The following is a 25751-nucleotide window of genomic DNA, read 5'->3' on the forward strand; positions in this document are numbered from 1 at the left end:
AAAAAAATGGGGATTGACTAATAACTAATTGCCAACTAATTATTTTAGAAACATGGAATATCAATATTTAAAGTCTTTCATAACTATTTATAATAATTTAAGATTAGCATGTATTTTTTAAAGTATTTTTAAAGGGTTTTATTTTCCTTTTCAAGTTGAGCATGCATGACACTTAATCTGTTTAATTGAAGATATGTATATGGAAAACAGAGATTTAGGTGCATGTTAAGGAACAAAGAAACAAAGACTTTCTGCGGGAAAAGGATGTTTTTCTGAATTATGTAGAAGGATACACCAGAAGATTTATTTGACAATGTATCTTACCTCTGTATTGGGTGATTTTCCAAACCAGGACCTGAATTTACCCAGATTTATGAACCAGGAAAAGCAATTGCATTGATGTTTTGTGTAGATTTAAAAAATAATTTCTACTTCTGAAGTAGCCATATCAGGTTCATATGTACTCATCCAGTAGCTCGTTCACTCTTTGTCATTGCAAACATTCTTGAAATTTAATTCTTGCCTTCCAGGTTTAACTGAAACCCATAAAAGCAATCAGATGATAACCATAGTATTCATGAGATACAATGTTCATCTCTGTCACACTTGCTACTCATTTATTTCTTAGTGTGTCTACTGAGATAATCTAGGGAATTCCTTAGAGGAAAAACTCCACAGATTCTGTTGATCTAAATGCATGCATATAGTATAAATCATATGATATAGAGCCTCCCTGTGTGATGCACTAGAAGCCCAGAGCTAACACTGAAGTCTTATGGACTTGGGGAACTTTCCTTCTTATTGTCTAAAGCCAGACAAAATATGCTTGTAGGAAATAACCAGAGACAGTGGGAAGATGTCTACAAGACTAACACAATGAGAATAATAAAACTTTTAAAGACCCAAGACCAAAACACCCCCACAAAAACTGATTCAGAAACATATTAATCTCTCATTGAATAAGGATTCTTCTTTTTGTGTCTCTTCTATTGACTACAGATCACCCAGGACAAACCAGAGATTACATTCACCCCCAACTGGTAAACCCAGTACACTTTGCATTTGTATCACACATGAACTGGACATGTAGCTATGGAAGGTATGATAATCCTTGGAAAGCATACTGTAGTATTCAGCTATGTGCAAATTTCTCAGGGCACTTTTCCATATCATGAAGGAACAGAAAATGTTGAAGCTGAGATCTGTTAAGAAGCCTGTCTAAGAGAACAGTGCTGCGCGTGAGGTACCTGGGTTTGATAGTGACATTGGTATTCAAGCAGAAGGCTTGCTTAGTGTGAGGCATTTTGAACAAGGAGAGAAAATTGGTCCCTTAAGTAATAGAATCCAAGTAGTGCTCATTTCAGGGAAAGGACCCAGGAAAAAGAACAAAGGATATTTGTTGAGACAGAATAACAGATGCAATTATCTATTTTTTACATAATTGTCAGATTTATAATTTTATACATTCCCTTTTGACAAGGAGTTGCAATGACTAGCCACATTATTTTCTTACAGTGCTCAGAAGTAAACTGCCAGTTTCAGGACAGATTTCCTTATCACAACTGCCTGTAAAAGAAACACATTACCAACTACAGTACAAATGCATACTACCATAAGATTTTAAATTTTTATGTGCATAAGGTGCAATCCAATTTCTTTTCACAACAAAGTGGTCATTGATTTAAACCTTTTGGCAATTATAAGATGGGGTTTTTTTTGTTCTGTATAGTCCACAAGGTCTCTCTTACAGAGAAATAATAGTAGAAAAGAGTTTAAAGATGTCAAGAGAGGTTTGAGATCTTTTTGTTTCCTATAAAATTTTAAATTTTCAACAAATAAATGTTTATATATTGCCTGACCAAAACGGTAAAAAATAAATTGCTTTACTTGTTTTGTGATTTCCCCAGATTTTCTGTGTCTCTAGTGAAGAGCTGGAAGTGTCTATTTTTCTGGGGAATGGCACCAGTTGTGACCCAGTTGATTGTATGCACTCTGTACCTCCTCAGGTGGCCTTGCTTTATTGATTTGGTGTTTGAGAAGTCCAGACGCTAATGCTCCTAATGATTAGCCATTCTTTTTGACTTTTAGTGACAAGTATTCTCATGCAGTTAATATCAAACAGAACTTTGTGCTCTACATCTGTTATTTCAAAATTCCCATTTTTAAATTCCCCTAGTCTCAAGTAAGTGGTACATTGTCTCCCCTTTTTACTGCCTACAATCTTTTCACCTACTTCCAGGGCCCCATGATGTAAAATGTCATTTTGCCGATCTTCAGTTCCAGTGACAACTTTAATTTTACTGATTTTAATGGGCTTTTCAAATACAATCCCATAGAAGTCCCCAGTAGAAGGAGCTTTGCCCCAGAAGTACTCATCAATGCTGCTGTAAGCCTTGCTTGCCTCATAGTTTTCAAATACATTCATATTGGTGTGCAAGTTTGCAGGTGGGTTGTCAGGGATATCAAATGATTCCTCTTCAAAATCATCATCCTTTAACTTATTCTCAGCTCCTTTGTAAGATGAGTAGTATCCCATGTGCTGGAACAGAGATGGCTTAAAACGAATCACTTCCTTTTGAGCTAACAGCCCACGAAAGTGGATGAGCAGCCAGTCACAAGGCATTTCTTGGTAAAACATCAACAGAAAATGGGCCAGGCGTGGTAGGTCATGAGAGTGATAAAGCTTTCCGATGTAGCCCAGCTTGGAGAATTCCAAAGTCACCCAGTAAGATCCTTCTCGTGAGGTAATTACTTTCTTAACAGCAGTCAAAAAATTCTTTGAGCAGCGAACATCATCTTCTAGCATCACATAATACTCAGAAAGATTAGCACAAAAGTTTAGAAGGAAAGCATAGTCTACATTTTGTTTTGATCGAAACTTCACACGGTCCTCTGGGTCATTGTAATTTCTCTTAAGGCCATCCAGTACAGGATAGTAATCCTCAGGGACGTGGATAACTATTAATCTGCCCGCAATTATATGATGTGCAAATTTCTGTGAAATATCCTGGACCATCCCTTCGCACCAAGCTGAGTCAAAATCTGCCAGCTGTACTACCACTGCAATTTCTTTGAGTTCCTCATAGCTTGACTGCTCAAATATGGACTTGATGGTCTCAAGCAAGTAGTTTCCCTTCTTCCGTTTTACAGAGGATAGTCCAATTGTAAGATACCCTGTACAAAAAAAAATTCAAACAAAAACTGAGTATCTGATATTGGAAACAATTTCATCACAAAGATATTTTCCAGAGCTGTGTTTATATTATAGAAACCTCATGAATGGCGAAGACTGAGAAATTTGGTATGTGAACTTATGAAGTTTCATGCAATAAAGGACCTTTATTGACTTTTCATAGAGAAGTATGATATTGCAAGCAAAGAGACAAATGGAGACTCTTGTGTTAAACATTCACTTGTTTACTGCAAGGAGCAGCACATTGTGGAGAAACGTCAAAGTGATGTGTACACTTATGCCTTGTAGACAAAACCAGACAGACAATGACAAGGCTATAAAATCTGCTAAAAGAAAGGGGATTATGAGGGGATTATTCACACCATATTTTTAAAGCAGGGAACTACCAAATGCAGCACTTTTAACATTTTAAGCCCCCTAAAAGTCTAGTTACATCTATGCATAACTTCAGTTTTATGAATTTCACATGGATTTTTTTTTCTCAGTGTGTTCATTTTTAGGTGAATTTGTCTTGTTTTTTGTTGCTAGTAGTTTTTCTTCTAACTCTCTATCAGGATTCATTGACCATTTTACAGGGAACACCCTCTTGCAAGATGCAATTTAGATATTATTTTAAAGTAAAAGAGAACTTCTCTCCTTGCTTGTACAAATAATTTTTAAAGCTGTTACATTCTTTGTAGACAAGAGATGTATCTCCGAAGGAAAGAATTTTTCTCTCTGCTTTTTTGTAGTCACTGCCACTGCATTTTTACCATCATTCCAAATCAAGACTTTTCTTCATCTATTTGCTAATATATCTACTTTTCTAACTTCTGATGTAAAAAATGTTAAGACTTTGTAACTGAGAGGGTGTACTTAAGTTGAACCTACCTCAACTTTCTTAAAATACAGTAGTTTGTAAAAAACTGTTTTGATAGTGATTCAGGGTTTCCCTCGAGGCTTTAGTCTGCTCAAAATGCAGTTGTACAGTGAAGTACAACCCCCAGAAGTCATTTACACTGCCTACAGAGCCCCAAATTTCTCAAACCTAATTTGAACAAACTTTATAGCTTTCTACAACTCACATATTATTTTATTTTACCTTCTAGGCTTGGACTTCAGAGCCTTGTTTATGTATGTGAAATGATTGATTTGGAACCCAAAGGACACCAGTCTAAAGTCTAGGTATGGGCATATTTCACTTTTAGAGGAAAGTCTTGAACCATGTCTGAAATAAGAATAACTAAATAGTCAATCTGCAGATGGCTGGGAGAAGAATCCTCCTTTACTCTCCTGATAATAGCACAGCTCAGCTCCCTTGTTAGCACAGCTAAAGGAGCAAGGAGGTCCATTTGAAGCTGCTTGGCAGGGAGAATAGTGGACCTGAAGGATTTATTTATGTGATGCCAAGCATATTTAAGGTTGGATTTACAAGTTATACAGACATTGACAGTATGGTCTCAGAGCGTGATTGCAGAACACCACCAGAATGTGCCCTGCTTCTGCTCTCTGAATCATCTGCAGAAGTGTGCTCACACAGACCATCCAGGGGCTGCCTGAAGGATACCTACAAGTCAGGCAGGTGGTCAGAAGGTAATCAGGCTGTGGGGCAGTCACTGCTAGGGCTGGACTAGCAGCCACTCAAGAACGGCCTATGACAGCTGTCCCTCTAACTCTCCTGAGATTGTCACTGCTTAACTCAGCCCCTCTTGCCTAGAAATTCCACAGGTACTAGATGGATTTAAACCCCTTTTAAAATTACCTCATTTCATAACATGCAAATTGTATTTACTTACTTTTCCTTGGCAAAGGTGTGCCAGCTAGGTAGCGATAGGAAATGTTTATAGATCCTGAGAAATTAGACAAATCTTTAAAACTGTGAACATAACGCTCTGGGTTGAGCTGGTGCGTGGCTGTTTCTCTGATTAACTGCTTGTCCCCTTCCTATTAGTAAGAAAATGAAAAGAATAGAAAAGGGAGAGAGACAGAGAGAAACATATTTGTGAATGCAAGCTAGAGAGGAAACACAGACAGGCAGGTTTCCAAGAATAACGTTTTCGGTGTTAGCTTTTGTGAAAGTATGTAGAGGTCACCTAATTTAAAAATAAACAAAAAACTAAAACAAACAAAAAAACCCCTGCAAACCAACAAAAATTACTGAATATCATTTTTGGCTAGAAAAAATCTACCATAAACCTTCAGATTACAGTAACAGGAAAAGAAAAAAATTCTTTATACAAAAACGCTGGACAGGTAGCAAACATTAAATTATTGGCAAAAAAATGCTGTGGCATTCAAAACAAGGATAACAAAACAGTCAGCAACAGATAAGATAATTTTCACAGATGTGGAAGAAGGAGAGATTTTTTAAAAATGTCTTCTGTGATTAAAAACGACATCAAACCTGCTGCAAGTGAAAGACAAATCTAGATCCTGGCATCTGGCTCATTTTGCCATTTTTCTGTGTAGCTTCAACTCAGGTTTGTGATACGAATAAATGCATGTGATCATTCAGACAGCGCAGGTTTCTCTGAATTTGGTGAACACTTTTTGGTGGCATAGTCAAAAGGTACATGTATCACCATGCCTCCCCTTCCTGCCTCCTTTTTCAGTCTTTTTCTTCCAAGAGGCTTCCCTAGTCATTGTAAAGGCACAAAAGGGAAAGAGTCGTTTCATCAGTAGTGCTCTATCCATAAGGTCTCTTGGGCCTAAGGGAAAATCTGTTCCTCAGTCCTTAAGAAAAGAGAAAATATCCAACAGGTCATGAGACTGAATTTAAAAGTAGAAATGCTTATTTAATTTACCTGATTTGATTTTAGTCTGATGATAGGTACATGTATGAATGAGACAATTTCTTCTAATTTATGCAGTACGTTAATGCACTGAAACTTCCTGATCTGCCATTAAATGGGAGTGTTATGCAGTGATAGTACTGCTGCTAACAAGAGCAACCACAGAAACAGTAAACAGCACTCATATTTAATGGCATAAACATTAAAAAATGTGTCAAAGATATATTTTATAGCACAAAGAAATACTTCTGTAAACTGATCTTACATTCATTTAAAGTTCATTGTTTTTTTTGCATAGAAGTAGTAAATAATCCACTTCTGAGCTTAGTAAAAATCTTTGGCAGACATCCAGCAGCATCTACCTGCACTGTCATGCTCTCTTGATCTGCAGTGTCTCTTGAGTAATTTCTCTCTAGTGCTTCTGTGCCACTTTGCATTTGTTCATAAATTATGAGAGGAAGTTTGATCAGATTCAAGATTAAAATGTAACTCAGTGATCTAGGAAGAAAATACACCAAAGCTTCAGGAGATTTTCTGTGAAAAATGTCAGATGGAAAAAAAAAAGGCTGGTCCAAAAAATTTTTATTAAAACCCTTTCTTTAATATCAAATCATTTTGTCATGGGTTCCAGAATGGAGCACCAAAATTCCTTGTCTCATAAGGTTTTGGAATGGAAACTTATTCTGCTGGGTTTTGCTACATTAAATGTTTAGAAATAGACAACGTCAGAAGAAAATGTTTTGATTTTAACAAGTAAAATATTTAAACTGGCCACAAAAAAATTCCCTTTTTTCCCCTCTTTAATAAATGCCTTTTGCAGCTAAAATTTCTTTTTAATAGTTGCTATTTCATTCCTTTGTTGAATGATGTGATAAACTGAAATTTGAATTTTTTTCAAAAGATTAAAATCTGTTTCTTCTATCTCTGACTGCAGTGTAGATGCCAGTGTACCTGAGGTACTTGATTAACTCTCCTTGGTTTTCTTCTCTAGCTTTTACAATAATGGTCTTGGCTTTCATCTGTTAACTGATCTGACTTACATTCCAGTGTTTGTTGGTGCATGGGAGTTTCATGTCGGGGCCATAGGATGAAGTGCCAGAGCTCTCCACACTTTATGAAGATATTCTTCTCTGCTAAGGATGCTGTGTCAACTACTATAGTGCTATTCTTTGCACAGTGCCCAAAACAGTGATCAGTATTCGCAGCAGAGTGCAGAACACATGCTTCACTTACAGTTCACTTACAACTCTGAATGGGCATAAAACCCCCCATCTATTGTGATATCTGGTATATATGAGCTAAGTATGTCTTCAAAGGACTTGATCAATTGCAACTCACATACTGCAGATGAAGCAACTTAAACTGCTTTTCCAATACACACCCATCAGCACTGCATACCTTCCACCCAATATACTTCAGCTATTTTGCCACATGGGCCCTTTCTATTTCTGCAGAAAATGCCCTTCAGGAAGCAGTGAAGGGATTCACTGGACTTTCTCTTTGAGAAAAACCAGAAAGATTCTCTTCTCCCTTCTTAAGACTTGCCAAAATGAATCTCATTTTAATATTCTAACATTTTGAAAAAGACCACTTGTCTTACATCTGGTGCCAGAGACACCAGCCCCACATCGCCTTGCTGCCTGAGACAGGGAAGGGGAACTCTGGGTCAGTTGTCTTCCTTCTCCCAGTTGCCTTTTGGAGACAGTCCAGCAGGAGATTGGCTGCAATTCAGAGAGCCTTTGAGGCTCTGAGGACTTTCAGATTCTCATTCCCTGAGGGAAACTGGTTAGCCTGCTGTCCTCAAAAGCTTTCCCCAAGTATATCTCTCCTCACTACAAACACTGAAATTGCTCATCTTTTACCTCAGCAGAGAAAACACACCAGACGTGGTGTGTTTGGAGCTGTCAGACAAGGTCAGGAAAGTTGGAAATAAAACTAAATAAATAAGCTAAAGAGTCAACAGCCTAACACACTTGAAAAACACTTGATGGACCATAAAGGTATCAAGAGATCTGGAAGAACTCTCAGGAGACTTGGCAAGAGACTTGGCTGAGAGCTACATGAATGCAAACATGCCAGAACTGTGATGAGAGAAGCAATGAAAGAGAGCGAATTTATAAAAAAGGGGAGAAAAAGAGCAAATTAAGAATAAGACATGGAGCCATCTGGGGAGCTGGCAAATAGGACAGGAAAAGATTTCAAAAACAAGCCAAGAGGAACACCATTAGCAGTGATAATAAAAGCACTTTCAGAAACATCTGGGGGACTTTGAAGCAATTAGTGAACAGAGAAGAAACATTAGGGAAAATACCACTAGGAAAAAAAAATGTGATAAACCAGGTCAAATTTAATCATAACCTGAAATGCTAAAAAAAAAAGGACAGTGCAAAACCTTAGTCCTAGAGAAAGTAATATGTCTGTAATGTAGTAATATGCTACAAGCATGGGTTATCTTTTCAATGGCTGAGAAAAGTACTAGCATAATATTGATATTGTAAATATTTATAATGCTGTTATAAGTAATTTTATAATTACATTTTAAATTAAAATAATTAGGAATGTATATATGGTTCTGATAAATACTGTAAGGACTTTATACTTGTGTAATGCACTTTTTGTCATACTATTATGTTCTTTTTCAGATGCAAATGAGATCACATTTCACCTTTCAGAATATTGGAAAGGCCGTACTGTCCCAGTTTAATTCCAGATACAGACAGATCTCATCATACCACAATACAAAAAATTCAGTGTAGTCATTTTACTATTGGCAAGATCCAGTTCTTAAGCCACCATGTTCTTCTACTGGGCCCAGTCCAGTCTCCAAAGATCTGGAAATTCAATCCATTAATCAAGTCTCCAGGGCTCACTTGGCATTCAGCACTGAAACACCTCTAGGTAACATATAAACTGTTATGGTTTTGGTAGCTTATTTATCAAAATTCCTAACATAAATATTTCCTTTTTTTTTTCAAAAGAATAAATTTACATTAGATTTAATTTATGACTAATTGTTAATGCTGTAGCACTAAACCCATCAGACTGAGTTAATCTGAGTTACAGAAAGTCAGAAAACCACAAAATAAACCCAATAAAAAGAATTTATTTATGCAAAGAGCTTAAAGGAGATGGAATTGGCAAAAGTTTTGTTTTATAATTTTATTTCTACAAAAGCATTTAATGCAGTATTCAGAGGTGAGATTTGCAGTGTGTACTGAAAAAGGAGCTCCCAGCTCACACATAATTCAGATGTAGTTTATCTTCAACGTTAAAATTAAGGGAAATCCAGAAATATGGAAAATACAGAGGGTATTTTGACTCAAAGGACATGTGATGGAGATATCTTCGTTTTGCTACATTCATTATCTCGCACACTTCCAATAAACAGTGACATATTCTGTGAAAAGGACTCTTAGGGTCTTACTGTCACACTCTGTCTGCAATATCTATTAAGATGGTTTCATCATATATGACACATTTGGAAGATACTTCACTGTTAATGGTACACCAACATGAGAAATTGAAGGAATAATGAAATTTTCTGTTTTACTAGGGAGATATCTTGTTTAGTTTTTTGAGGATCACTTCTTACCAACTTACCAAAACATAACCATCTTCAATGTACAAGTTCATGAACAGCAAGCAAATGACAAGGATTCCTAAGAAAGACACTGCTGATCGTTTCCGCAAGCATCTCATTTTATCAAAATGTTTCAAGTTGTGTCTCGTGAAGAACTGCATGCAGTAGTGTCACCTCGGAAAGAAAAACACGGTATTACAAGAACGGTCCGCCTGATAAGCATGATAACAACTCAACTTACCTGCAAATATATCAAATCCCTTCAAACACACATAATTGCATTCTCAAGTAGAATTTATTTCATTTAATCATTGTCATCTTCCAATTTAATATACAATTTGAACTATAAATTAAATTTCCTTTTTTTTTGTGTCAGTAAAGAAAGAACACATACCCGCTCTCACACCATTTTAGAATGGGCTTCTCATGTCACTGTGGCAGGAGTGCATCAACAGTTTAGTTTCCCATGGTTAACTGTCAGATCCCAGCTCAGTGGCTGGAGATGATGCTGTGCATTGCTTTTCTATGTACCTGTGTCTCCTCCCAAAGACAGGTCAGGCCAACAGGTAAGGACGAAATTATTGCATGACTCAGTGTTGTTGCGAGCCAATGGAAGAACTCTGTATACCAGAGCTTCCAGGCATAAGTAAGGTACCTTGTCTGAAGTGAAAACCAGTAGCAAGACTGTGCAACATCCCTTAGCCTTTGGCCTCTATACTAGGATGGAAAAACTCCCAGTGGACATGTCATTTCCATCTTCAAAAGAAAGGTAGGTGTCTAACTTGGACCAGACACATCTAAGCAGAGTATTGGGAAATCTTTACTGACCCAATTAGATAAATCAAATAAGGTACAGACATCATGAAGGCATTCAGTACTTCTGTTAAAGATCAGTAATGTAAGTAACAGAAATATCTGATCATATCACAGTGTTGCATATTTATTTTGATAATTTTGCTCTTTAAAACAAGATTAATGCTGTTCTTGTCCACCAAATCATAGCTCTAACTGGTGTTGGACTACATGTGTTTGAACAAGATTTGGCCATAAACTACAGATCTCACTGCTTAGCCCTTGAGGGATAATTAGCAAAACAGTAGATTATAATATTATTATTTAAGTTCTTACTCATATTTTGACTATTTTCCATAACAATTCATGATGTTCAATGGAATTTAATATCTAGAAGTTATATACAAACGGAAGCTTTGAAGCTAGCCTGCGTGAAGTAGCAAAAGGAGTACACACACAATGGTTAAAACCTGCACTTATATGCCTTCATTTTTGAACATGTTGCACACCTACACTGATACAAAATAGGTCAAATTAGGAGTTATATAAATGATTTGCCATGTCATATGGAAAATTTTCTGTCCTAATAACAAAAAGCCTACCAAGCACAAAATTCAATATATATTTGTTTTGCCAAACTGAATAAATATATTTAACAGTATAAAATATGAGTCCATTAGACTCTAGAGAACTGAGAGATAAATATATCAAATATTAGTAATGCAAATGTTTAACTGCAAGGAATCCACAGATTCAAAATGAACTGCAGTAAATGGAGGCTGGTGGTACACAAAATGCTTTTAAATTCACTATGTTGAGAATAAAACCAATTTACAGGTTGCACAGAGAAAAAAAAAGAATCAGTAACAATATAGATTTTTGTCTATCTTTACTTGGTGTGGGCTGAATTACAGAAACCTGATTATTCTGAAGCTGAAAAAGCCCAGGGTAGATATTTTTTTAACTTACATCAAGGATTTTCTTTCTCTTAATATCTAAGGATATTGAAAATAAAACCTCAGGAAGGAGCTGTTAGGGACACGAATTTCCAAACTGTAGCCCTCCCTATCACCCTGTGACTCCCTGTGACAGCACAGTGGTTTCTAGTTGCCTGTGGCTTCCAGCAGGTTGTAGTGGAAATGAAAGGTTGCCCCTGTTTTAGAAAAGGCTGTGCTACACCCCCTCCTCCCCTGCCCCCTCCTTTCTTTTTCTCACAGTACAATTATTGATTTTCAAACTGGTACACTCTTTTAAAAACCTATCAGAAGATTGATCACTGGATGGATTAAATACTGACATTTCTCAGATAGTGGCATTACCTATCCTGATTATTGAAATGCAGGTAGTCTGGGTTAGGGCACTTGCAGTGATGATCAGTGTATTACATATGGATTGTTTTTTTTTTTTGTTTGGTTTTTTTTTTTTTTGGGAATAAATAAATGTGTTTTTTTCAGTCACATGATGGATGAATGTGCCATATTTGCTGCCAGGACTGTGGTGTTATGCAGGTTCCCTATCTTTGCTCTGGGCAGTCCGTCTGAAGTCCCCAAGGGTGAGGAAGGGGCTCAGAACTATATTTGCTGGTCATACTGTTTTAGATCATTCCTATGTCAGATTAGGAATAAAAATAGCAGTAATTACATAGATGAGGCTAGAGTAGCATAGGACTGCCATGGCTAAAGCTGCTGTACAGAAAGAGGAGAGCACGCTACAGTCACCACTCAGGGAACACCTGCATTGCTTGTGCTGGTTTCACTCGAAGCTGTTACATCACTGTTTGACAGATGGGAACAGCTGAAAGCACAACGTCGTGCCAGTGATGAGTTTTTGCTCATCAGACCTTTGTGTAGGTCCTACCAAGTAAAGCCATTGAAGGGAAGGGCTGCCCAAGCAGGGAGCTCCCCGGTGGCTGCTGTCACGGAGGAGGCTCTGGCACCGCTGTGACACCAGGTGGCAGCGCTGGCTCGCCCTTGCCAGCCCCAAGCTGCTCCTCAACACAGTCCCCCCAGCCAGCTCGTCTGCAGGTGCTGCTTGACATCTTCATCCTGTGAGCCTTGGGCTGAGAACGCGCCCAGGGTCGTACATATGTACATGCAGAATAGCTTATATCTTCCTAGAGCGGCTTCCTCTGGCATTTCTGTACCCAATCTGTGGTATGCATTGTGGAACTCTGCACCAGTGAAATTTGCACAGAAAAGAAAAGTAAACCTCACCTTTTTTTTTTTTTTTCCCCAGGTAATGTCAGTCATCTTTTAAAAAACAGTCTCAGAACTTCCCACAGTGAGACCCCTGATGTTCTTTAGCACCATTTGAAGTGAATATTCACCATTACTAAAAATCTTTGACTTTGATATTGAAAAAAAAAACCTTCAACTCATAATTCAATTCTGAAGGCACAGCTTTGCTTGAAGATTTTATGCCTTCATTATTCATGCACAATTAAGTAGCTATCAGGATAGTATAAATGCAATTTGTTTCATAAATCTGGCATTAAGCAGTTAAACATAGTAATTAATAAACATGCACGAATTATAAATCTTCCTTTCTAAGAGAGATGTATTGGTTTCCTCAGTCTCTTCAGAGTGATCTTGTAAGACCACAAATCCCTATGTACATGTATGCATTGCTATTAGACATGCATGTGCAGTTTTACATGGTAATGTGAAGTTATAATTCCTTTAACTTTCTAAAATGATACACAGTGAAGAGGTGGTGAGCTAAAAAATGCAATGACAAACCTTTACAGTGTGTAGAGGCTGTTCTTCATAGGATCTACAAAGGTGTGAAAGCTGTGTAAAAGTCAATAATTGATTTTCACAGAATGTGAGGTTTTGTCTTGCTGAATTTGCAACACTCAGAAGAATTTTAACAGTTTTTTAAAAAATGTAAATCCCAAATGATCATCCTGAAAGAGTCTGTTGTTAATAAGCCAAGTACTTGAAACCAAAAAATTAAATTAAAATATTTAAATTTATGTCTGTTAAAATTTTAAAGCAAATTTCAGTCTGAATCTCATAATGGCTGTTCCCAAAAGGTAAAAAAAAAATATATGAAGCAAGATCTCTTTTTTCCTTATTTTCCTCTTTTCAGAGGAAAAGACTTTTTGCCATCCCTATAATAATTTCTCTAGGCCACATGCATGCACACTCACCGTGGTAAACCATTTCACATTTGATCCATTCTGATTCTTCATCACTTTCTGATAATACTAGGGATTTGTGCTTTGTCCTGCTTTCAGAGATCATTGTTTACTTTCCTGACATGTTTCCTCCATAAACAGAAACAGAAAAAGGCCCTATGATGTTACTACACCCTTAAGGATGCCAACACGATTTCAGGACTTAACCTTACCTAACCAGTACAGCGAATCTGCTTTTATCTACAGCTGTACAGGGATGGAGCAACAAGGTCACCTTTGTATGATATTCTGGTCTGCTTGAGTGCTGTGCCCCAGCAGCTCAAGGAAAGTTGCTTATTTTCAAAGGTACTGATGGGTGTCAGAAATGGCAACTGAATTATTTTTATATTATAATATTTCCAAATGAAGCATTCAGCTTTACCTGTCACTGCAGTGTCCATACTCCAGGAGGTAGAGCTGATCCACTGCCACATTTATGAGATAACACACAATAATAACAATTGGATTATTAAAACCTTTGTGAAGTTTATTGCAATCCCTGATTTGACTGATACTCAGAAGCAGGCACTTCATTCCTCAGTTTTGTGACATATCATTCCACCAGTCTGCTACTGGACTGCTTTACTTGCAGTTTTTGTGCTTGTCCAATATATTTTTCAGTTTTTCTTTCCGGAAGGCTGCACGTGATACCTCAAGTACTGCATTCAGTTATCTTTATAAACTCACAAAGGAACCACTTCCAGAAAACAAAGGGGAAAAAACCCCAAAACAAAAGTTTGTCTGTTTGGTTTTTTTACATTGTTATTATTGCATTTTGCATGTGCCATGGTTTTCTTATACAAGATTAAAAAACCCAAATCCTAAATTGTGATATGGATTTGAGCTACAGAGGGTAGTGTACTACAATTGTAATGGATACCCTATTCCATAGGGCTCAGATAGACTCCCAGCAAGATTCACTGTCTGCCTTACTGAAAGCCTGAATGTACATATAAAATGCTTAAGGCTGACAGGCAGGATGTTTGCTGTCACTGGCAACAGGGAAGTTAAAACTAGTCTGGAGGAATGAAAAGTTTAACTCAGAGTGAGGCTGTCAAATCCAGAGGGCAAAGCTCAAGTTTTAAACTAGCCATAAGTAGACTGTGCATCTACAAATGCTTAAAATAAATGGTTTAAAGATTATTGTATCGTCTGAAATCCAGACTCTAGATGCAGGAGGTTAAAAAAAGGAGACATATTAGTAGGCAGATTACTCAAAATTGACACTGATAAAAGGATGGGCAAAAGAAGTAGGTTTAAAAAAAGGATTTGAAAAGCATATAGATCCTTGATCAACAGAAAGGGAGAGATTATTTCAAATGTTGATGCTGCACGCAGATATATACAGACCCCAACCGTTTTGGAAAAGGGATGAGAGTTTGGGAGGAAACAGGTGATTCAGCTGAGGCAAGTCACTCAACAATACACAAAAGCAAAGAGCTTAAATTCAAAGTGGGTGTTGGTGTATGAAGTGTCTTTCCATCTGACAGTTTCAGAGTGATATAAAATGGAGTCACAAAACTCTGGCTGTAACATTCTGAGCAAAATGTAATGCATTTCTTCTGGCATGGAGGAGTCAAGTCTAATCAAGGGGAAGAGATGACTAAGAAGTGTGAAGTTGTATTGACTTAGATGGTAAAGCACTATCGAATCCATCACTGGACGGATGGCTGTGTACCTCTGGATATACTTTATCAAGTAAGTTGTAGTGTAAAATATGGGTTTTAGAAAAATGATATAGACAGTAGTGAGTTAATGGCTTGTGGAAAAAGCCTGGAAGACAAGAAAAAAAAGGCAAAGAAAGCTGAAATAACCCTGAATTTCTGCTCCACAGAGACAAAGCAGAGAGGAAAATAAAACAGCATGGGCATGAAGTGGGAAGAAACAGCTAACTGTGGCATCCAGAGAGAGTGATATTAGAAGCTTTTAGAGATACAGGACTGGGGTTCAAGTCTGCATCAGAAATACAGGGAAAAACCCTTGAGCATTGAGAATAGCACTGGGCACCATTCAGGGAAGAGAATTTTTTGAAAGATGAGGATAGACATTGAGTTACACAGATATCCAGAAGATTTTATCTATTGACTCATCAATTAATGAAAGGAATACATTGATGCAAGTACTGATAGATTCAACAGAAGATAAAACTTTAATGAACAGTTGTCATACAGTACAGCTATACAGTATGTGAGTACTGGGATTATCAGAAGCTACAGGCTATCAGAAAAACTAAAGTCCTTGAGTCTATTAGGGACCAGCCTGAATAAACTACAGGGACATCCTTGTGTGATGATACCTCAAGTCTCAGTCCTTTCACCCAAAGAACAGACTATATGAGCTAATGTTTCAGCAACACTGACTCCATGTGTTAACTTACGGAGTTAACTTATATATTAACCCTCAATGTCCCACAGTCTCTAAGGTTAAGAGCTAAGAGCTTGTCAAGTGCCATGGACAACCCTGTTTTAATAGAATTGCACTGAGAGAGAGATAAACGTGGTTTTGGGGTGAAAAATAATTGAACATAAGTGTTTGACCAAAGCCAACAAATCTTGATGAAAAGATGAAAAGAGTTTCATGATTCTGGTGAAATCAGTTCATGGTTTTCTCTGCAGCACACCCTGTAGCCTCACATAATAGAAAGGTGAGTGGCTGTGTCAGAGAAGGTCAAAATCACAGAAAGGCTGAGGCTGAAAGGGACGTTTAGAAGTCATCTCTTCCACTCTTCATGTTTGTGTAGTGCTGCCTGGAACCAGGTGCCTTCGCTTGTGTCCAGACAGCTTTTGAATACATGAAAGGAGAGAGATCCACAAGTTGTCTGGGCAGAATGTGCCAGTGCTCAGTCATTCTCAGAGTAAAAAATTGTTTCCTGATGTTGAGAGGGAACCTCCTGTGTTTCAGTTTGTGTTTATTGACTCTGGTCCTGTCACGGGGCACTGCTGGCTCTGTTTTTTTTGCATTGTCTCTTCAGGTATTCATACACAGTTGTAAGATTCCCTTTCAGCCTGGTCTTCTCCAGACTCAACAGTCCCATCTGTCTCAATCTTTCCCTATAGCAAAGGTGCTCCAGTCCCTTATGGCCCTTCCTTGGACTCCCTCTGGCATGTCCATGTCTCTCCTTTACTGGGGAGCCTGGAAATGAGTACAACACTCCAAGAGTGGCCTCGCCAGTGCTGAATACAGCACAACACTTGACCTGCTGGCAGGGCTTTGTTTAACACAGCCCAGGATGGCACTTACCTTTGTGTGAGTCAGCACAGGCAGGATGCAGGAACAAATATAGAAATACCAACAAAATGCACAATACTTTTCTTTTAGTTACTCCACCAACTGGGGATCCTCAAAACAGCACCCAGGTACACAAGCAGAGCTGCAGGCACTGCAGAGCTTGGTCCATGCTAGAGGATCATTGAACCTGATGGTTTTGCTTGTGCATCAGCAATTTCCACAGACACAGTTTACCACTGGGCTTGATCTTTCTTGCAGCAGAGAATAAATCTCAAGAATGTCTGATGGGGTGCCTCTAAGCCTATCAGAGGCCTATATTATCTAAACACAGATGTTCTGCTTGTCAAACACACAAGGCTAAACAGCAATTAATATGATATATGTGGTTTTTGACACCCCAGCTGTAAGTCACTTGAGTGTGTGTTTACAGTACTCCTTGCCAATCTTCTGTTATTTCCCCACAGTCTTTGCTGCAAGGGCACATTACTGGCTCTTCTTCAAATTCATGTCTGCTGTGGCTGCCAGGTCCTTTTCTGCTCAGCTGCTTTCCAGCTGGGTGGTCCCCAGCATGTATTGGTGTATGGGGTTGTTATTGGTGCAGGAGTTTGAACTTCTTGTTGACACTCGAGGTTCCTGTCAGCCCATTTCTCCAGCCTGTCAAGCTCCCTTTGAATTGCAGCACAACTCTGTGGCATATCAGCCACTCCTTCCAGTTTTGTGCCAGCTACAATCATTTAGTTATTTATCAACCCGATGTGGAGAAAAAACTTAACTAAACAAACCAAAGAGCCTCCATGCAGTTGCATCTATGTGTGACTAATGACAACCTATAATTCGATGTAACCTCAACCCTAAAGGGGGTTCTAGGGACTGAGTTGTGACAATAAATCTCCACCCTCTTCTCACTTCACAGTGTTTGTGGCTTTTCTGAAGGCAGCTTTATCAGAGATGCACAACCCTGAGAGATTTTATCTGATTAGGACCAAGAGACATTTTTGCGATAAGTATTCACTTCTGAGGAGATATTCTTGGTGTTGGATATAATAGACCTATGTCAAGTATTAAAAGATGTTTTTACCTGGGATCCTTACATCTTGTTTCACACAGATTATATAATGATATAAATTTGGGGAACACTGCCAAGATTAAAAAGCAAATAAGTTTTTATTGGGTGACTTCCAAATATTTTTATTGCCTTTTTCTTTTTTTCTTAATTAATGGCTTGGTTGTGTCCTTTAACCTCTACTCAGACTAGGTTTAACTTTTTCAGAAGAGGGAAAATGTCCATTTAGAGGGTTGGCTAACTTTTAAGGGGCAACTCTCAAACTCATGAGATTCTACCACATAATTGGATATTTGCACAAAGCCACGTATCTGTGAAGTTCATGGTACCCGTGGGAAATAATGTAAAATAGATTAGAAAATTAAAGCCAGAAAATTTGCTTTCACTGGCCATTCTACTAATCTGTTTCTAAGATAAGAGTTTCATTTAGACCTTACAATGAGCACCCAGGCACCAGCTTCCTGATCAATAAAATAACTCATTCTATAGAGAAGGCTTAGAAAACTATGGATGGTTTTGTGTGACCAACAGTTGGCTTATTACTAAAAAAAAAAGAACACAAAAAACTTCAGTAAATTTTTATGAACAACCATATATAAAATGGAACAAATTATTTATAAATTTCTATATTTTTCATTTTTTTTTCTTTTAATGTTTTGTGTCTTCATCTATTCTCACATCCAAAATATACTTTTATGATACTTTCTTTTCAATAGAAGCAATCCAGTGTGTACAAAATACATCCAGAATTTGTCATCTTCTGCTCTGATTCTGCAGTCAGATTAACTAGCAGAAACCAAAATTATATCTCCAGAACTGTTCATGTATTCAAAAACCAGTAGTCTTGATTACATTAGATTGGCTTTTAAGAAGAAAGAACTAGAATTATTTTTGCTGTTGAGTGGACTTTGTTATTTATGGAATAGTCTGGCCTTGATTTATTCCATTAATTGATGTTGACTGTGTAAGGAAGGAAGATCGTTTTAGAGGTACTCAAAATCTGCACCACATTATCTTCTACTAATGCAATTCAATCATGCAGGATAAGCAGGATCTATCATGAGAGGGGTAAATAGCTGCTGTTGACAGTATCAGCACTGCTTTTGCCTTCTGAGTTAATATTAGTTCAGAGACCTTGTGAATAAATCCTTCCTAGAAGGGAAGCAGACCAGGTGCACTAGCAGCTTTCAATTGCCATGATGATGAATTCAACTTTAATCAACAGATTTCCCAAAGACTTCATAAAAGTGGCTCTGGGCAGAGTGAAAAGAGGCCTTGGATGAATAGCTCCATGCAGAGCTAACAGGCATTTAAGATCCATGGAGCTGAGTAGCATGGGATCTCTGCAAGCACACTGACTTATCTAAAGCTGCTTTCAGCGAGCCGAGCCGTGCTACCCTTTATCTCTGTGACCTGCCAAGTAAAACTAGTTCCATTTGAGAAGCGAACATCTCTCCAAAGCCTGTGCCTGTGGAAATCTCAGCTATCCAGGGAGCAGCTGAAGCCTGATTTCATTGAACTGATGCACCATTATTCAAAGGGATCATGTGGAAGGAGAAAGTGTTACTACCTCTGCCTTGTAGCAGATTAGTTTCTCATTTTTCTAGAAGTTTAATTCTTTTTATTTCTAGCTTCAATTTACGTTTTACCAGCATTTTGTTCAATGCTATCTTTTAGGTTGTGCCAGGGATAATTTTGCAACCTAAGTAAAACACTTTCCCCCTTGCCTTTCTTAAAAACAAAACAAAACAAAACAAACAAACAAACAAACAAAAAACCAAGAAAAAAACCAACAAAATAGCTGGATAATATGGTTAACCTGTAAGGTGTGCCAAATGGGCTTTTTTATCCTTACCATATGGCAAACCTGATGATCAATAAAGGCTTAAATGATGTTTTTCCACTATTCTCTATTTCAGTTATTATAAAAAAACTCAAGCCATGGCAATAAAATACTATTAGTTATCAACGCTTCTAATACAAAAAATACTTCTGAATTCCTTATTTTTCCAAATAAATTGTTTAATAAACAATTTATTAGTAGGAGAGGGTGAATAGATCTTTAATAAATATATTTGATGATTTCCTCTTGAGTGTTTTAAGGTAAATTTCCAATCCACTTTTCCTCTGAAGAAGCTATTAAACATTGCTTTGCATTAGTGACACAGGACTCTTTTATGTGTCTTAAATCATATCAACATATAAAAATATGGTTATTAAGTCAGCCAGTTATTTCAAATAAATTCAATACATGGACAGGAAGGAATTTCTCACAATATGGTCAAAAATAAGCTCTATAAATCTAAATGTACACTTTCAACATCTGATTTTCTCATTTGTGCAATGCCAGCGGCTACAGTGTGTCGCTGTTGAGCAGCTAGCAGAGTAATGAATGCACCAGTTCTCAGTGGCAAGAAGGAATGACCTTTATTGTTTTGATTTCATCACATATATAGAGTTCTCAAAAGTCAACCTGATTGGTCAGTCAGAAGCCTTCCCCCAGGCCTGATTGGCCAGGCCTGCACTGCCCAAGTTCTGGGACACTGTTCCAACAACATCCAAACTTTATCTTTATTTATAAAACACAAGAAAATTTCTCATGGGAAAAGCCTGTGCTAGCCACAACAGTGCTGTTTGGGAAGAAAAGGGAATTTTAGTGTTTGGGGAAAAAGAAGTACTATAATAGAGTTTCCCACAAGAAAAGTTACATTTCTTTGCAAGTAAAGTTCAAACAAGACCAATTGATAAGTTAAACTTTTAGTTGGACCTATGTACAAGGAGTAAAGTGCAGCATTTTTACCGAGAACAAAAGCAACCAGAATATTGACAGTATCTCAAAGCAAAAATAAAAAGAACAGAAATAAAATCTCCATGGCAGGTTAAAAAATAGTTTCCTTTTCATCCCATAATTTACATCAGTTCCTAGCTTTGTCCCTTGTAGGTACACTAGCTCTCCTATTTTTAAATAGCCCCTGAAATTCAGAAATAAATGTAATGGTGAGTCTTATGTAATAACATGTTCCACTTTGTTCAAACTGGTTCCTCTAGAGCACCAACCTTGCAATATCCTTCTGAATCACCTTTTGCAGAGGCTTCTCACCACCAATGATATTACAGAGAGCTCAGGGAAAAAAGGAGTCTAACTCAGCAACGGCAAGAAATGCTGTTGTAAACGCTCATAAAATCTCAGTACCCTATGTTTTTCTAATGAATTACAATGTAAACAGATTTAGTGAGCCTTAAAGACAAGAGACACGGCGTCTTTTCAAATAAGGCTTTCAGGAATGACTACAACAGAGGAATGCATAACTTACAGATGCACAAAGCTCTAGTTCCTGAGGTGATACTTTCAGGCCTTTCCTCCACTCCTGACTGTTGAGTGACGTGTCCACTGGATGTATGCCCCATTGTTTGAGAACTCATTGGAGTTGTGCTTCAGTGTCTTCTTAAAATGACATTTGCTTGGCCAAACACAGACATGTGTGATGTGAGTGCCTGAGCTATCCACACTTAGTCTCCATTTATAGCCCATGAAGAAAAGTAAGTATTTCTAAACTATGATTCATCTCACTAAAAGAAAATTTTCTAAAATATATCAGATGAATTGTGCCCCAATAATGCCCATTTCTCTTCACTGGCTGCAAAACCAGCCTGAGATGGCATACTCAATTATAGTTACCCAAAGGGAGGAATTCCTTTCACGTTCCCTTAGTAATTTCCTTTTGCTTCCTTTTTAAGGACAGCACATAAACAATAAGCAACTGTCGCTACCTCCAAAACATGGAACAACAGCACAGACCTACACCTATCCTCAGCACAGAGAAGTCTTAATTCTACAATAACACAAGATCACATCCTCTGTTATCCCTAACTATGGGGATCTATGGCTGGCACATCTTGTCTGCAGCAGATTGCTACAAGTTTTGCTCCATTCAAAAGCTTGAGTCTGGTTGTCTGTCCCAAGATAATTCCCTTTGTGCATCTCACAAATCCGTTCCCTGACTCCAGGTTTCAGACTCTGCTGCTTCCCCCCTGGCTTTATCCAGAACATGGTTTTGCTGCTTCTAGAGTTTCTGTTCAACAGATTCATCACAGTACAGCACACAGCAGACAGACTATTACCTGTATGCCACACAGTAGGTACCTAACAGCGTTACTGCAGGATATTAGAAAGTTGGAAGAGACACCCATTGAAGGACTTAACAGCCACAGTGGATTCATGCCCTCAAGTTGTGCTAATGGTGGAAGAAATCTATAGTCTGTCTGCATGCTTGACTGACCCACAGCATCTGGCAAGACTGGAAACTCAGTTCATTCAATGCATTTAAATAAAACATTTGATTTTAGGTGGAATAAATTTTCTGTATGGCAGGATAGTAAGTCCAAGAGCTGTTTCATTTCAGTGCAGCATGTACTGAGTCTGGCTGAGATGGAGTTCATTTTCCCATGGCACTGTGCTGCTCTTTGCATTGGTAGCTAGAAAGATGCTGATAACACACCAGTGTTTGGCTGCTGCTGAGCAGCCCTGGCACAGCACCAAGGCTGTCTCTCAATATTCAGTAGGCTGGGGTGGGCAAAATCCTGAGAAAGAACACAACTAGGCCAGCTGACCCAAAATGATCAAAGGGATATTCTGTACCACATGATGTCAGCTCAGATATAAAAGGTAAAGAAAGGAGGAGGAATGGGAGCATTTATTATTTACCATGTTTGCCTTCTGGAACAACTGCTATGTGTGCTGAAGCCCTGCTTCCTGGCAGCAAGCTGTATGAGAATATGCTTTTTAATGGAAACTCTAGAGACTATGGACATATCTTCATCAACTGCTGACAAAATGTCTTTGGGAAGAAATTATTCAGAGTATTGCTGATGGTCAATATTTTTTCAACTGTAAATATTTAGCAACTAAGTTTTATGACAGGCTCTTCTGTGTGTGAATTAGGGAAGTGGGACTAAACATATCTGTGAATGCAGCCAAGCAAGCACATTGTGACTTGCTGCTTTGTATATTGGAAATATATGACTTAGACATATAACTGCAGTAAATTAGAGGAAAATGGCTGAATTGCCTGCAGGCAAAAAATCGGGCAGATATTTGGCTTATTTTGTTTTAAGTTTACAGTTATTAATTTTATATGAATCAATAAAGATAATAATCACAGGAAGAATAATGAAGGGGAAAAGCCAAAAAATTTGGCTTTATTAGTTGCCAGTCTTTGATTGAAGTAAATATGGTACTAAGAGGGGCTTATATATAGAATCTTTTTAGACTTCTTTGCTGGCAAAATTTCTGAATATTTGTGCTTGGGGTACTTTTAATGCTTCACCATGAGTTTTGGAAGTAGACTCTTCAAGAAGATCTGTGAAGTTAAGTGGAAAATGATGTCATTGCTTCCGTGTCTTTCCGGTGACTTCCAGAGCATGAAACCGAGAGTCAGAACGCAGCTATGTTTTAAGGCACCATCAGCTCTCAGTATGACATAGTATCTAATTGTTGCTCAGGACATATACAGTATTTTTTAAACCTGGGCTTGGGAAGAGAAGTTGAATTTCAACAACTTTTATACCACTGAAAACTTGAGCTCTAATGACAATTGAGATTCTAATATAAAATTACCTTTTTCTGCATCACTTTCTAATACATCTGGACTGCAGATATCAGCCTAGGCTTTTAATGTTCTTTTGGCCTCTCACTGTACAAACCCTATAACCTCAACATGATACAAACTTGTAACATTAGTTGGTGAAATAACATGTTTCTCATATTCCACTGAGCTATGTCAATACATTATTTTAACATGATACTTGAAAAGTTAGTTGGTTGCCTAAAGGAAGTATATTTCAGCAAGTTTGTGTGCAGTAAACAGCCCAGTTATTTTTTATTAGTATAGCTACAGAAATAAAGATGATTAGAAATAACTTATACATTATCACTTACCTGCATTTTGGTGTTGTTTATTTTGCATGAATATTTCATGTTCTGTAGCTCAGTAAGTGCACAGTGATTTTTTATTGCTTGTTGTTTCTGTTAAACTACATGACAATGCAGTTTGTGTTTCAATACTGGCTTAGAGTGTGCAATGACTTATAAAGAAGTCCAAAAAAATATAAAATATTTCAATAATTAGATCACAGAATAATAGAATGACTTGGGTTGAAGGGTCCTTAAATATCATGTGGTTCCAAGCCCCCATGGGGGTGTGCAATAGGAAGGCACACCCTTCAGTAGACCAGGCTACTCAGAACTCAATCCAATCTGGCCTTGAAGACTTCCAGGGATGGGACATCCACAGCTTCCCTGGGAAACTAGTGCCTCACCACCTTCACAGTACAGAATTTAGTCCTAATATCTATTCTAAATCTTTTCTCTTTCAGTTTGAATTCATTTCCCCTTGTCCTGTCACTACATGCACTCTCTTTAGAAGATTATTTGTAGGCTTTTCTAAGTTTATGTAAGTTAAACATATGTAAACACACGTACATGAGGTAATGATTAATTAATTCAGCAAAAGTCGTGATAAAACATTAACTAACAGATCATTCAGGCTGACTGTTTGGCAATCAGTCTCTTCCATGTAGTCAAGTTAAAATACATTATTCTATTTCATTAAATAGATACAAAAGAGAAAAAAAATATTGCTCTCCGCTGGACAAAACTACATTTATCAAAGAGTTTACACTTTTTTTGTTACTTTATAAAACAGAGAATTATTTCAGAGCTTTTTTCCTGACTTCTCTATACTTCCAAATCTGTATATGTTAACCTGTAAGCCTCCTATTGGTACTGCACTTTCTTCATAAACGACTCTGTATTCTTATAGAATACAATGACAAAAATCACTACCTAAGAAATTCTTAAGAATTTGGAACATTGTGGAAAATGAAGAGAAACTCTGTGGGTGATATATGAGCTCATTTTTCAGTTTGATGAAGTTCTATTGTATACATAAGGAACAATTATGTCTCCCTTTACAAAGAGTTCTACATTTCTAAAATGAATAACCTTTGATGTTGAATGAAAAGCAAAATATCTTTATTACTGTATATATATATATATGTATATGATTTCAGCCAAGTAAAATGGCTCATGGGAGTAATTTTTCTATCATACTAAAACTGCTATTTTAATTCAGAATTATTAGAATTAAAATAAGGTTTACCCTTCTCTGTTATCTTACAGTTTAGCTCAAAGTTTTGACAGCTGTGAAGCAGGGATTTGATCTTAGTATTTCAAAGGCAAGATCTAGACTCCAAAGTAAATGATAAGAAATAAAGGGAGAAAAAAACCCCATGAAATACATTGAAGATGGAGAGAAGCAGAAAATGCACTTTGATTAATTGAAAGGTTAATTACTGAAAGACTTCCTCCACACAGCACACTGTTAATTAGAAAGCTTGAGCAATGTGTGACTTCATTTAACACTATGCAAAAGGCCACCATGACACATTAAACTGCTTGATCGTTCTTGTGTTTGTGAAACATGTGACTTGGTGTTTCATGCTACCCTGGTGTAAATGAAAGCTGCTTTTCCTTTTTTCTTTTTTTTAAACAGACAGATGACAAGGTTTAAAAAAGGAGAGTTTGGTAAGGATGAGACCTATTAGATACCATGGACTGGTGTTCTCACCCACCACTGCCACCTTAGCTCATATCTGTTAAGCACATAGGGCACAGGACAGAACTGTTCTGTACAACAGGGTTTCTGGTCACCTGGAGAGGAATATTATGGTGTCCTGTAGAAAGTAGCAAGTCTCCTTGAAACTTACATTTCTTTTCTAACATTGTGAGAAAAGCGTTGTTTTCACAAGAATGGAAAGTATAATGTTAAAAGTGGTCTGCAATAAAAGGACATCCAGTAGAGTGCTAGACTGTCCTGCTCATGTCTCACCAGAAACTCCTCACTCCTTATGACACTTGTAAATAGTCTCAGCAAACCACCAGCAGC

The 25751-nt window shown here is 37.5% G+C and overlaps 1 protein-coding gene across 1 annotated transcript in view; it reads right to left on the minus strand.

Annotated features, from left to right (window-relative positions):
• Positions 1-704: 704 nt before the first annotated feature.
• Positions 705-25751, minus strand: part of MGAT4C (MGAT4 family member C) — a 302588-nt gene continuing 277541 nt past the window's right edge. The window contains exons 5-7 of the mRNA XM_085046081.1: positions 9565-9718; positions 4969-5116; positions 705-3174 (exon numbers count right to left, since the gene is read on the minus strand). Of these exons, the coding sequence (XP_084902207.1) occupies positions 2018-3174; positions 4969-5116; positions 9565-9705 (1446 nt within the window). The 5' untranslated portion in view covers positions 9706-9718 and the 3' untranslated portion in view covers positions 705-2017. The remainder of the gene's footprint in view (positions 3175-4968; positions 5117-9564; positions 9719-25751) is intronic.

The sequence above is a fragment of the Lichenostomus cassidix genome, chromosome 1Aa (assembly GCF_008360975.1).
Source record: "Lichenostomus cassidix isolate B80296 chromosome 1Aa, HeHo_3.0, whole genome shotgun sequence".
In the NCBI taxonomy this organism is placed as follows: Eukaryota; Metazoa; Chordata; class Aves; order Passeriformes; family Meliphagidae; genus Lichenostomus; species Lichenostomus cassidix.